The following is a 13059-nucleotide window of genomic DNA, read 5'->3' as shown; positions in this document are numbered from 1 at the left end:
TGATTGATAGGAACAACTGATGAAAAATGTGTGAGAAAAATATATTTATAATACTCACACATTATAAACATATGGAGGATAATTATACATTATCCCTTAATGCAGAAGTTTAACTTTTTTATAGCTTTTTATTAGATTACTATGTACTCTTTTTTTTCTTTTTATTGAGGTATAGTTGACACACAATGTTAATTTCAGGTGTATAGCAGAGTGATTTGACAAGTCTATATATTATACTCTGTTCACTGCAAGTGTAGCTACCATCTGTCACCCTACAATGTTATTACAGTACCATTGATTGTATTCCCTATGCTATACATTTTATTGCCGTGACTTATTCATTCCATAACTGGAAGCCTGTATCTCCCACTGCCCTTCACCTATTTTGCCCATCCCCCCACCTTTTCCTCTCTGGTAATCGTCAGTTTGTTCTCTGTATTTATGGGGTCTGTTTCTGGTTTTGTTGGTTTATTGGTTTGTTTTTTAGGTGCCACATGTAAGTGAAAAACGGCATTTGTCTTTCTGACTTATTTCTCTTAGCATAATACTCTCTAGATCCGTCCATGTTGTTGCAAATGATAAGCTCTCATTCTTGTTTATGCCTTAGTAATATTCCATTGTGTATATGCATATACACACATGTGTGTGTATCCCATCTTCTTTATCCATTCATCTGTGGATGGATACTTGAGTTGCTTTCATATCTTGGTTTTCTGTGTATTAAGATGCATAAATGTAAGACTTTTGAAAAACGATAATTAAATACAATAGAACTGCCTAACTGATATTGCCAATACTTAATTTTAAAAATGCCATTTTCTTGGGACGCCTGGGTGGCTCATTTGGTTGGACAACTGCCTTTGGCTCCGGTCATGATCCCGAAGTCTTGGGATCGAGTCCCGCATGGGACTCCCAACTCCACAGAGAGTCTGCTTCTCTCTCTGATCTTCTCCTCACGCAGCTCTCTCTTTCTCTCAAATAAATAAATAAAATCTTTAAAAAAAAATGCCATTTTCTTTCTATCATATGGTACAGTGGGATACCTTTACTCTATTTGCTTTTTTTTTTTTTTAATTTTATTCATTTATTTGACAGAGAGAGATCACAAGTAGGCAGAGAGGCAGACAGAGAGAGAGGGGGAAGCAGGCTCCCCGCCGAGCAGAGAGCCCGATGTGGGGCTCGATCCCAGGACCCTGAGATCATGACCTGAGCCGAAGGCAGAGGCTTTAACCCACTGAGCCACCCAGGCGCCCTCTATTTGCTTTTTTGAAAGCATTTCTCTGAACTGTCTGCAGGTTTTCAATTTCTTTTATGTAGCACTGAAACAATACAATCAGACATAAAGTTCACTTTGGTTGCTTTGCTTTTGTCAAACCCATGCTACACTGGTTCCTGGTATTTGTACAAAATGATAACAGCAAGCTGAATTTCCTCTCAACATTAGTGTTTAGGCATGGAATACTTAGGATTTTATGAGTCAAGACTCAGTCTTATAGGAATTCTTTTTCAGGTGCCAAATGCCCATCTCATCTGTATATGTAGGCATGTTTAGGTAGACCAACTATTTGTCAATGAATTCCTTTGCATTCATTTATTCATCATGTAGCCTATCTGATATCTAAAATACCCATCATTTTTTAACACTATGGAGCATACTGGATGTCATCATAAATTAAATCTCTTTCAGAGAAAATGGTTTTTAATGTGGAGAGGTCATTAGAATTTGTAAAAAATAAAACTGGATATCAGATAAGTTAAAATTTTAGTAAAGAAATTAAGCAAATCCTGTTTCACTTGGTTGCCTTGTTCTAGTGTTTTTTATTTGTATTGTTTTGTTTTTATTTTCTTGCTATATCTAAGTTTTTGTCACAATCTACACACTATACTGAATAATTCAGACGCAATCAGTTCATCCTTTTCTAAGTTTCTTATGACTTCTGCAAAGCTCATCAAATTCAGTTTTGGAGAAACAATAAAGATTTGTTTTATTTTAATTCTTCCCTACACTTTCATCCTCATTGCATTTAGTGAGAACGTATCATACGCCAACAACCACCCTAAGTGAGGTCGATACAGCTTTGACCAAAATTGGCAAAGTTCCTGCCCTTATAAAACCTATTATTCTGTAAGAAGCATAAAGATGTGTATTTTATTTTTTAAAAAGCAACTATCCCTATAGTTGGCTGGATAGGTTAAGTGTTTCCCTTTTGCTCAGGTCATGATCCCAGAGTCCTGGGACCAACCCTCCCCCTCCACCCCTCAGCAGGCAGTCTGCTTGTCCCTCACCCTCTGCACCCCCCCTCCAGCTCATGCTCTTTTTCTTGGGCACTCTTTCTAATAACTAACTAAATAAGCAACTAGATTGAGGTTTGATTTGCAGGTAATAAAATGCATATAAGTGTATATTTCAATGAAGTTTTACAAATGTATGCACCCATATAATTGCTACCATAATCAAGATACAGAATATTTCTATCATCTCAGATCATTTATCCCTATTCTAGTTAGTCCTTCCTTGACATGTGTTTTGTCACTATAGATTACATTTTTCTTTTTTAGAGTTTCATATAAATGGAATCCTATTTTTTTGTGTATACTCTTAATTTCCTTTGCTCAATATAATGTTTTTGGAGATTCATGTTTCTGTGGGTCAAGTGGTTTACCCCCTTTTGTTGGTAATTATTATTACATTGTACAGATACGCTACAAAATGTTTAACCATTCACCAGTTGATGAACATTTAGGTTGTTTCCAGCTTTGGGTTATTGAAATTTTAAAAAATTTCTTTATTTGAGAGAGAGACAGAGCATGAGCATTGAGGCAGGTGCTTAAGAGAAGCAGTTAGTGGGGCTTTGTGCCTGATCCCAGACCCTGCAATCATGACCTAAGCATAAGGCAAATGCTTAACCAACTGAGCCAGCCACGTGTCCCTCCAGTTTTGGATTATTAAAAATGCAGCTATGAAAAGTAATGTACTATTGGACACATTTTCATATTCCTAAGAAAATACCTGGGAGTGGACTTTCAAGTGGTAAATGCATGATTAATTTTCTGGTAAAAGACAAACTGTTAAAGTGATTGTACCGTTTTGCATTCTCATCAGAATCCTATGAGAGGTCCAGTTGCTCCAAGTCCTTGTCAACGTTTGGTGTCGTCTTTTAAATTTTGGCCATTTTAATGGGAATATAGTGGTAAAGGTGGCTTTTTACTCCTGTCAGTCTACTTACATAATCCCAATTTAAAATCGATAATTTTTTAAATAAATTTTAAGAAAAACTTAAAAAACATTTACAAATCTGAAAGAAAATGGCTTGCTTGATTCTGCAGATATTTTGTTTCTATTTTCCCTCAAGAACCCTCCAGGCTCTCTAGAAAAACACAAATCCTGTGTCAGGCAGCACTAGCTCCATGAAGCTCGCAGCTAGGCTCTCCTTGCACGGCCACAACTGCTAAGGTTTATAATTACTTTCCTCGCTTTTTATTTTTCGCCTCAGCATCACCTTTTGAAGAATTTCCCTGGGAGGCGCGCGGGGCGGGGCGGGCTCTGAGACTCCCTCCGCTGGCTCCACCCTTTACCGGGACCCGCCCCCTACCCGGGACTAGGCTTGAGGCCGGAGAAGGAAGGTAGCTTCCGGTCTCGCGATTGGCTCTAATCCCGCGAGAAGAGAAGACGGCTGCCGTCGGTGGCGGTGGTGAGGGAGGGGGTGTGGCCGGGGCGCGCGAAGTCCCCAGGAGTGAGGGAGAGGGGGGCGGGGTCCCGCGCACCCGGCGTACGCATGCGCGCACGCGGCCAGTCGGGCTGGGCTGAGAGGGGAGGGGGCGGCGGCGGCTGGGGCGGCGTCGTTATTTCCGCGGTCTGGACGGTTCGTGGCGGCGCGGGTGGCTACGGGAGAAGTAGGTAGGGACCGCCGGTGCAGAGGCATTGAAACTCCCTCCCTCCCGTGTCCTAGAGCCGCAGCCCCCCGAGCGTGTGGCGGACCCTGGGGACGCCAGGTCACCCTGCGGCCCCGGCCCTCCCGCCGCGCTTCAGGTAGGAGCTGCAGGCTCCCCCGTGTCCGCTGCCCGCCGAGGCCCCGGCCTTGCCCGGTGTTGCCCGGTCGACCACCCGGTACCGGGCATGCCCGCCCTCCCGCGCGACGACAGCTCTGTCCTTGCTTCCGCACGGTGTGGGGCCAGGGCCGGGCCAGGCTGACCCGCGTAGGGCGGACGTGGGGCGGGTCCCCGCCTCAGGTGCGCTGCCACCCCTGGCCGGGCGGCTAGGTCCCATGCCCGGTGCTCCCGCACTCCGTCCCAACTGTGCGAGGCTGTGCGGGGGTCCTGCCGGGCGGGGGAAGAGGTCGGCCCAGAGAGCTGGGGCAAGGTGAGGGACCACCCCGACTTGAATATAGTTGCCTCGTGGGCCCCCGGGTTGCGAGAGGGGACTCTGAAGAGTGCCTTGGTCATTTGTGGCCAGTGTGGAAAGTTGGAAGCTCGAGTTGATTTTGTTTAGATCAGTGGTGGGGTGGCTTCTGATTTTTTTCCTTGGATGGTGGGAAGGCAAACTCTTAAAGCCTTGGTAGGTGCTGGGCTGTTAGTAAATAAGCAACAGTAGTGTTAATATATTAAGATTTAATTGCATTAAGATCCCCCCCACAGTGTCATCCTCAAACTCAGATGAGGTCTGGCAGTTTAGTAAGACTTCTGTCCAGTACTTGAACACATGGCTTGCAAATACTCTTGCCCTGAAAGCCACAATCTCTTTTTACACCAGTGTTAATTTTATAGGCATTATGGTCATGAAAGCTTCTGTAGAAGATGATGATTCGGGATGGGAGCTCAGTATACCAGAAAAGATGGAAAAAAGCAATACAAGCTGGGTGGACATAACCCAAGATTTTGAAGAAGCTTGTCGAGGTAAGTTTGAATTTTTAGACTAGAAATTCAGAATCTGGGAAAAGGTAAAATAAAATCTTGCTATTTGTAGACTAACTCAGTAAATGAAATCAACAGGTAAGTGTGGCGTATCAAGTTTGTTCACCACACTTACTCATTCTCTACCCTCTAATTTTAACTTTCATTTAAAGCCAGTCGGTATTCTGGGCGCCTGGGCGACTCAGTGGCTTGAGCCTCTGCCTTCTGCTTGGATCATGGTCTCAGGGTCCTGGGGTCAAGCCTTTGCTCAGCAGGGAGCTTGCTTCCCCTTTCTCTCTGCCTGCTCCTCTGCCTACTTGTGATCTCTCTCTCTCTCTCTGTGTCAAATAAATATATAAAATCTTAAAAAAAAAAAAAAAAGCCAGTCAGTATTTGATAGTGCATGAAATACTAGTGTTGAAGCAGTTGCTTCAATTTTTCTAGCTTTAAGTAACAGAAAGTGCACGGCAATAATTACAAATTGTGGAAATATGAGTCGTATTGACCTAAAGATGGTAGTAGTATTGTATAGTTGAGGTTTTTAAATAATAAAGTCACATTATTCACTGCTCAAGAGCGTCCAGTGACTTCCTGTTGCAGGTAGAATAAAATCTTTATTCCATCCCCATAGCCTGTATGGTCTGGTACCTGCCTACCACTGATTTCATTTTTGTACCACTGTGCCACTAGGTTCATTATGTTAGTCACACCGACCTTTTTATGTCATTAAGCACACCAGGGCAGTTTCCCCTCGGGCCTCTGCATATTTCTTTTTCTGTGTCTTAAACTGCTTTGCCTTCAGGTCTTCACATAGCTGGCTCCTTCCTGGCGGGTTGCGAGGATATCTCAAAACAACTAATCTAATTAGATTTAACCCTGTTCTTTCCAGCTCCACCTCTGTTTTATTTTTATCATAATACTTATCTACTGTCAGAAACTGTCACTTTCAGTTATTTCTTATTTATTGTCAGCCTTACCCAATGGAACATAAGCTCTGTGAGTGCAGATATCTTGTCTGTAACCCTACTACACAGAACGTTGCCTGGTACATAGTAATAGTTTAATAAATGCATAGGCGTAAGTGATTAGAGAAATGACCGTGTTTGTTGTTGCAGGGGAATGAGCCTTAGGGAGAGACTGGAAAGAGAAAGGAACAAATGATGGAGTGAGAGGGGTGCCTGGGTGGCTTAGTTGGTTAAGCATCTGCCTTCCACTCAGGTCATGATCCTGGGGTCCTCCCGGGATTTAGCCCCACTTCTATGCTGAGCAGAACGCCTGCTTTTTCCGCTCGTTCTGTGCGCTCCCCCTCCCCCCACTTGTGTTTTCTTGCATGTTGCACAGGGATTCTGCCTTTCCCTCAAATAAATAAAATCTTTAAAAAAAAAATGGTAGAATGAGAGCTTGAATTTGAAGAGAGGGTGGGATCAAGAACATGCTAGAGAAATTAACTTGTGGGGGGCAGGGACACCTGGGTGGCTCAGTCGGTTGAACGTCTTCCTTCAGCCCAGGTCATGATCTCAGAGTCCTGGGATTGAGCCCCACATTGGGCTTCCTGCTCAGTGGAGAGCCTCCTTTTCCCACTGCCTGCTGCTAACCCTGCTTGTGTGCACGCGCGCTCTTTCTCTCTCACTCTCGCTAACCTCGAATAAATACAATCTTTAAAAAAAAAATTAATTTAGGGGAAAAGAATGAGGAATTACTGAGACAGGGGGAACTGAGGTTAGGATTGGTGAAGAAACATACACACACACGTATGTTTTTAAGATTTTATTTGAGAGAGAATGCGGATGAGTGAGGGCAGAGGCAGAGGGAGAAGCAGACTTCCTGTAGAGTAGGGAGCCTGATGTGAGATTTGATCCCAGGTCCTGAGATCTTGATCTGAGCAGTAGGCAGATGCCTAATGGACTGAGCCACCCAGGTGCCTGAAACAGGTATATTTCTCAGCAGATTGGGAGGAATGCATGCCTCGATGAGTTCTTTTTTTTTTTTTTTTTTTTTTCTCCACTGAATCAGGTTAAGTCTTTGGTGCTGGTGAGATGGAGTGTTTAGAATAGTGCTCTTGAGAGGAGAAGTAGAGACTTGGAGCAGCTGCAGGTGGAAAGGGAGCCAGCTGAGTATAAGCAAAATGTTAAATCATGTGCCTGTCCTTTTATTGTTTTGAAATACATGTCCAGTTAAAGTATGCCTACGTGAAATTGTGGAAAGAACATTAGACTGGAAATTGGGGGACTGCCCATATCTGTCTATCCAAGGAAGAGAGAAAGAAGTGTAAGTTACAGTGTAATTTTTGTTCCCAGAGATTTTTTTTTTTTAAGATTTTATTTATTTTTTTGACAGAGAGAAACACAGTGAGAGAGGGAACAGAACCAGGGGGAGTGGGAGAGGGAGAAGCAGAGAGCCCGATGCGGGGCTCGATTCCAGGACCCCAGGATCATGACCTGAGCTGAAGGTAGCTGCTTAACAACTGAGCAACCCAGGCGCCCCTGTTCCCAGAGATCTTAAACTGTTCGTGGATTATACCCATCATCTTGCACTGATGTTTAAGTGATCTGTATTAGAGAGCTCTCATTCTAAACCTAAATGGAAAAGGTTTTATGAAGTTCATATGACTTCAGTTGGGCCTTAAGGGAGTGGTCGAATTTTTATGTGAATGTGAGAGAATTGTTCTAGACTGAGATGAACTATTACAGCCAGAGTTCAGTGAGAGTTTGATGTTTGAGGAAGAGTGAATAATTTTGCTTCTTCATGGAGGGAACCTTGAATTGGCATTATGGTTTAATACCTGCTTCAGTGGGGGAGGAAGAGGGGACTAGCATGTCATTTTGTTGCCAACCTCAAACCATCCTATTAATTCTTCCATAATTATCTCTTGCATTGTCTAAAGTGGCATGGATATGAGGTATACTTGAAACTAAAAAGTTAATATAGAAGTGATTTTCCTTTACATATAGATATAGGTCTAAAGGCTATTGGCAGCTCTTGAGCTGTGATATTTGTTTTCTCTTCTTGAAATAATCAAATTCATAGCATCAATTTAGTTTAGACTTCTGTTCTAGCAACTTTCCGAGAACTAAATTTAAAACAAATATTGTTATACCCTTTAACTATTACAGTGGTCTTTCCTCTTTAGTAATAGTGTGATGGCATTTGGCTATACTTTGGTGATTGTTTTTTTGGTAGCAGAATGAATGAATGAATAAACAAACAAGCACACAAGCAGGTGTAGCGACGACAGTGTTTTTAATGTACATTTCTGCTTATTCTTTTAGTGACTCTTCTGAGTCTTCTGGACCAAATTCTAATTTCATCACTTCTTTTATTTCCTGTTAGGCATATGGCACACAGTCCCTTCATGTTTCCTATATCTGACATTAAGACACTTGGTTTCTGTTTTTTTCCCCCTGAAATTATTTTGAATATATGGTGTCATTACTGTATGTACTATATGTGCCTGATACATGACATGTCATTTTTCTAAACAACACCTCTGAGCTTTGCTTCTTTAGGAAACTTTGCCTAATTCAAACCATCTCAGTGACTCCTGTAAAAAGCCTTTTATCTTCGTATTTAATACAACATATTTCGTTGTCTAAAGTTAGGTGCTTTCTGAAGTATAAACCCACAACTTAGAAATTTTACTTAAACACAAATGATCATAAAATACACATTGCTCTTTCTTCTACCTACCAGATTCCCTTCTTCCACACACTTTGTGGATAACCAACAGTCTCTTAGGATGATAACATCATTAAGTGTCTAGAACCCAGAGGTAATCCAAGTTTGGCTATCATTATTTCCATGCTTTTTGAGCTTTAGTCTAGAACGACATGTGTCTGTCCTGTTAGCCCATGTCCTTCTGTTTTTGATGGCTTCACTCATTCATTCTTAGTCTGTCTTTCTCACAGGCCCTATGGTTTAAAGCCTCCTCACCTACCCAGTTTCTTCAACTCTTGCCCAGTACTTTTAGGAAACCCCTTTTATTAATTTCTCTTCTCTCTTTTAAAATCCAGGATTTTTAAGCTGCTTGTTTCTTTTCCTTTCTGTATTGTCTTCTCTCATTTAGAACATTTGTAGGTGCCTAATATATACTTGTTTAAAGAATGAATTAATATTTTAAGGCCATATTTCTTCAAATTAGGGAGTATCTGGATCTTGTACTTCAGAGTTTTGAGAACCACTGCATTACATTAAATGCTGTCATTTTGGGTGATTGCCTGAAACCAACATAATTATGAACACGAGACTGGGCGCTGAAATTATAGCAGTACTTGGTTATAATGTTATTACCCATTTGGTAATCTATAATCTTTTAAAAAAAATTATCGAACTGATTGCATAACATTTAATAGTTACCTTAGAAAAAACGTAGATTCTTAATAAAACTTTCATGGACTCCTCTTCCTCTGAATTCATAAACCCCAGTTTGAGAATCATTGTTCTAGGAATTTGCTGTTAGCACTTTATTCCAAGAAGAAAAAGATGAGTAGAAATTGCCTTGGTGAAAGATCTGGGCAACCTGTAAAATACTTTTTTTTTTCCAGTGATTTTGATTTTGGTGATGAAAATTATGTTTTTCTTGTTACATCTTATCAAGAATGTTTTCAATGGAAGAGCGTAGGTGGGCTGGGCAGCACTGGTAATTATGGGTCACTGTAGATCAGCGATTATCTGCCAGGATTGATTTTGCCCTGCAAGGAACATTTCCCAGTGTCTTTTGACATTTTTGGTTTTCACAGTAGGAGGCGGGCTGCTACTGATGTCTGGTGGTACACACCAAGGATGCTGCACAGGATAGCCCCCACAAAGAAGTAATTATTTTAAAATTAAATTTAAATTATTTTAAATTATTTTAAAATGTCAGTAGTGCTACGTAGTTCACTCTGTTTAGATTATTTTCAATAATATTCAACTACCATTTAACCTTTCTGACTCTGGATTTTTCAGGAAAGGAACATATGGATGGATGTCTTAACACCTCTAACAACTAGCTTTGACATACAGCAGGCTATGGGAAGAGAATGATACCTTTGATGCACTTTGAGTTCTCTTCTGCATTGTTGAATGCGTCTTATCAGATTTTCTCTTTAGTCAGGCAGGTATTGTGAATTCTCCTTTATGTTGGTCATTTTTGGTAAACAGAAAAGGTGTCTTCAGAAGTCATCACTTTCCCTATTTAATTCTAGATAGTATGCTTTTACTGCTAGTTCTTAATTCCTTGCATTCACAGTTTGGCATCATCTATGGACTTCTATCCATATGGTGCCAACATCTATCCATGTAGTTGGAGCTACATTATGAATATGCAGATATTATCCATGGCTGAGCCAAAGAGTAAAGTTTTTATTACTTTTTCCTTCCTGCACAGTTCTGTGTCACACAAAATTTTTTTTACCCAAAACCTATGTAGTTATCATTAATTCTACTTTAGTCTCCTTACCCCTTTTCTAAATCTCCTTGAGACATTCACATACCTCAGACAAACTGTCATTTTCATCTCTTTGAAGAAATTTCTCCTCAAGCCTCTTACTTATTGCTCCAGTGTGGACTTCTTGCCTTTGTACATCGTGTAATCCTGAGGTCATCAGGGCCATCAGCCTGGGTTTCTTACTTTATCAAGATTAGACATTTTTGGGGCTGTGGATGGCTCAGTCGTTAAGCATCTGCCTTAGGCTCGGGTCATGATCTCAGGGTCCTGGGATTGAGGCCCACCCCCCGCCCCGGTCAGGCTCCCTGCTTGGTGGAGAGCCTCCTTCTCCCTCACCCACTCCCAGGGCTGGTGTTCCCTCTTTCGCTGTGTCTCTCTGTCAAATAAATAAATCTTTAAAAAAAAAAAAAAAAAAAGATTAGACATCTTTATTCTCCTCCTGAGTAGAGAGCATGGGAGATAGTTTTTTGAGGCTCTGAATGTCTGAAAATGTCTTTATTCTGTCCTCCCACTTTATTGATAATATAATATTTCTGGATACCTTTGATAATTTCGAGTGCATGACCCATTGATGCTTTTGCACTGATGGTGCTGTTAGGAAGTTTGATGATATTCTGATAACTTTCATATATAATCTTTTAAGATTTCTGTTTGATCTATATACACACCTTTCATTGAGGTTTGCCTGGTTGACAGCTCTGAGGTCCTCTCATCTTATCCTTCATTTCTAGGAAACTTTAATTACTCTATTTCCTCATTGGGTTTTTTTGTTATTTTTGTTTTTGTTTTTGTATTCTCTTTAGGGAGTGTCTATTTTTTGGATTCTGAACCTTTGGGAGGTGCTTAGATCATGAGAGTGGAGCCCACATGAATGGGATTAGTCCCTTTTTCTGTTTGAGGTTACTGCAGAAAGATGGCCATCTAGCAAGTGGGCCCTCACCAAATATCTGCTGGTGCCTTGATCTTGGACTTCCCAGATTCTAGAACTGTGAGAAATAAACGTTTATTGTTTATAGGCTGCCCAGCTTATGGTATTTTGTTGTTGTTGTAGCAACCTGAATGGACTAAGACTCTTCCAAACTTACTGTATTTTTCTTTTCTGCTGTAATGTTCTTTATTTTTAAGATTTCTTTTTTCTTAATATTCTTTCTCCCTTTTTTAAAAAAGTAAAAAGTCGTGTTTTTGTCTCAGGGTTGCACTTTTTTATCTCTCTAAGGATAATAGTTCTTTTAAATGTTTGTTCTTCTACATACTTTCCTCCAACTAGTCTTTTCTTTTTTTAGTTTGTTTCCTTTAGTTTGTATCTTTTGGGCATTACTTCAGATATCTAAGAATTCTTTGTTGCATGTCTAAAGGTGGGAGACCAAAAAGCCAATTGGAAGTTCTGAATTTTTGAGTGGGTCTTATTGACAGACCATCACTATCAAGTGATCTGACTTGGCTTTGTTTTTTGTTTTTTGTTTGTTTTTTGTTTTTCTTTTTTTTCTGGCTTGGCTTTGTGGTAAAGAACATCTGATATAGAGGGAGACAAACCATAAGAGACTCTTTTTTAAAAAAAATTTATTTAACAGACAGAGATCACAAGTAGGCAGAGAGGCAGGCAGAGAGAGAGGGGGAAGCAGGCTCCCTGCTCAGCAGAGAGCCCGATGTGGGGCTCGAGCCCAGGACCCCGGAACCATGACCTGAGCCGAAGGCAGAGGCTTAACCCACTGAACCACCCAGGCGCCCCCCATAAGAGACTCTTAATCTCACAAAACAAATTGAGGGTTGCCAGGGGAAGAGGGGAGGGAGAGGGTGGTTTGGTTATGGACATTGGGGAGGGTATGTGCTATGGTGAGTGCTGTGAAGTGTGTAAACCTGGCGATTCACAGACCTGTACCCCTAGGGCTAATAATTCATTATATGTTAATAAAAATTTTTTAAAAATTAAAAAAAATATGAATAAAATAAAATTTTAAAAAATCTGATATAAGTTATTTAGCTCTTTCTACTTGGAAAGATTGTATTTATAAATTTTGTTGCTATTATAGAAATAGATAAATGAATATTTTTCACATATGAAAAATAAATGCATAAATATAAATAAATAAATGAAATTTCTATTCATATTTCTATAAAAATATTTCTAAAGATTGTATTTAGAAATTGTATTTGGCAAATTTATCTAATCTCTTGCCTTGAAGTTGAAGCTCTGACTTGATTGCCTACCATTTAACAGTTAAGTGGGGAAGAGATCTGGGGTTCTCACATATTCGCTTAATGCTCCCTCTTCCCATACTGTACCTGGCCTTCCAATAACCTTATGTCTTGGAGGTGGTTTTGCCCTCTTCAAAAAAAGTCTTCAGTATGTGGGGTTAGGGAGGGCCAGTTATTTTCTGTAAATAGGACAGGGTTCTGTGTTGTCTGACAGTTTAGTCCTTCATGTTTTAGCCTTCCTTTAGCTGCACTTTTAGTTGTAAGCGGTAAGTCGGGTTGGGTTTTGCTTTCTTCACTCCTGGTTTTAGGATTGTGCTTTCTTGACTTTGCTAAATAACTACTTAATTTGTCTTTTTATTTACAACTATCCCCAATTTTATTGTACCTGTTTTTCTTCTTTGGAGTGTATACCTTTCTTAAATACACACACACACACACACACACACACACACACACACACACTTCCTCTGGTTGTTTTAATGAGATTTCAGGAGGGAATTAAAAGTAGTTGCAGTTTGCCACCTTTACTGCCTGATAAACCTCAATTG

The 13059-nt window shown here is 40.6% G+C and overlaps 1 protein-coding gene across 5 annotated transcripts in view; it reads left to right on the top strand.

Moving 5' to 3' along the window:
• The first annotated feature begins 3755 nt into the window (after positions 1–3755).
• NAA35 (N-alpha-acetyltransferase 35, NatC auxiliary subunit) overlaps positions 3756–13059 on the top strand; it is a 101129-nt gene continuing 91825 nt past the window's right edge. For 2 of the 5 annotated variants that reach the window (XM_032308643.1, XM_032308641.1), the window contains exons 1-2: positions 3757–3894; positions 4765–4893. In XM_032308643.1, coding sequence (XP_032164534.1) covers positions 3777–3894; positions 4765–4893 — 247 coding nt within the window. In that variant the 5' untranslated portion in view covers positions 3757–3776. The other 3 variants (XM_032308642.1, XM_032308644.1, XM_032308646.1) reach the window with 3 other exon arrangements.

This window comes from Mustela erminea, chromosome 12 (genome assembly GCF_009829155.1).
Source record: "Mustela erminea isolate mMusErm1 chromosome 12, mMusErm1.Pri, whole genome shotgun sequence".
Taxonomy (NCBI): domain Eukaryota; kingdom Metazoa; phylum Chordata; class Mammalia; order Carnivora; family Mustelidae; genus Mustela; species Mustela erminea.
This window is presented reverse-complemented; position numbering and strand designations above follow the sequence as displayed.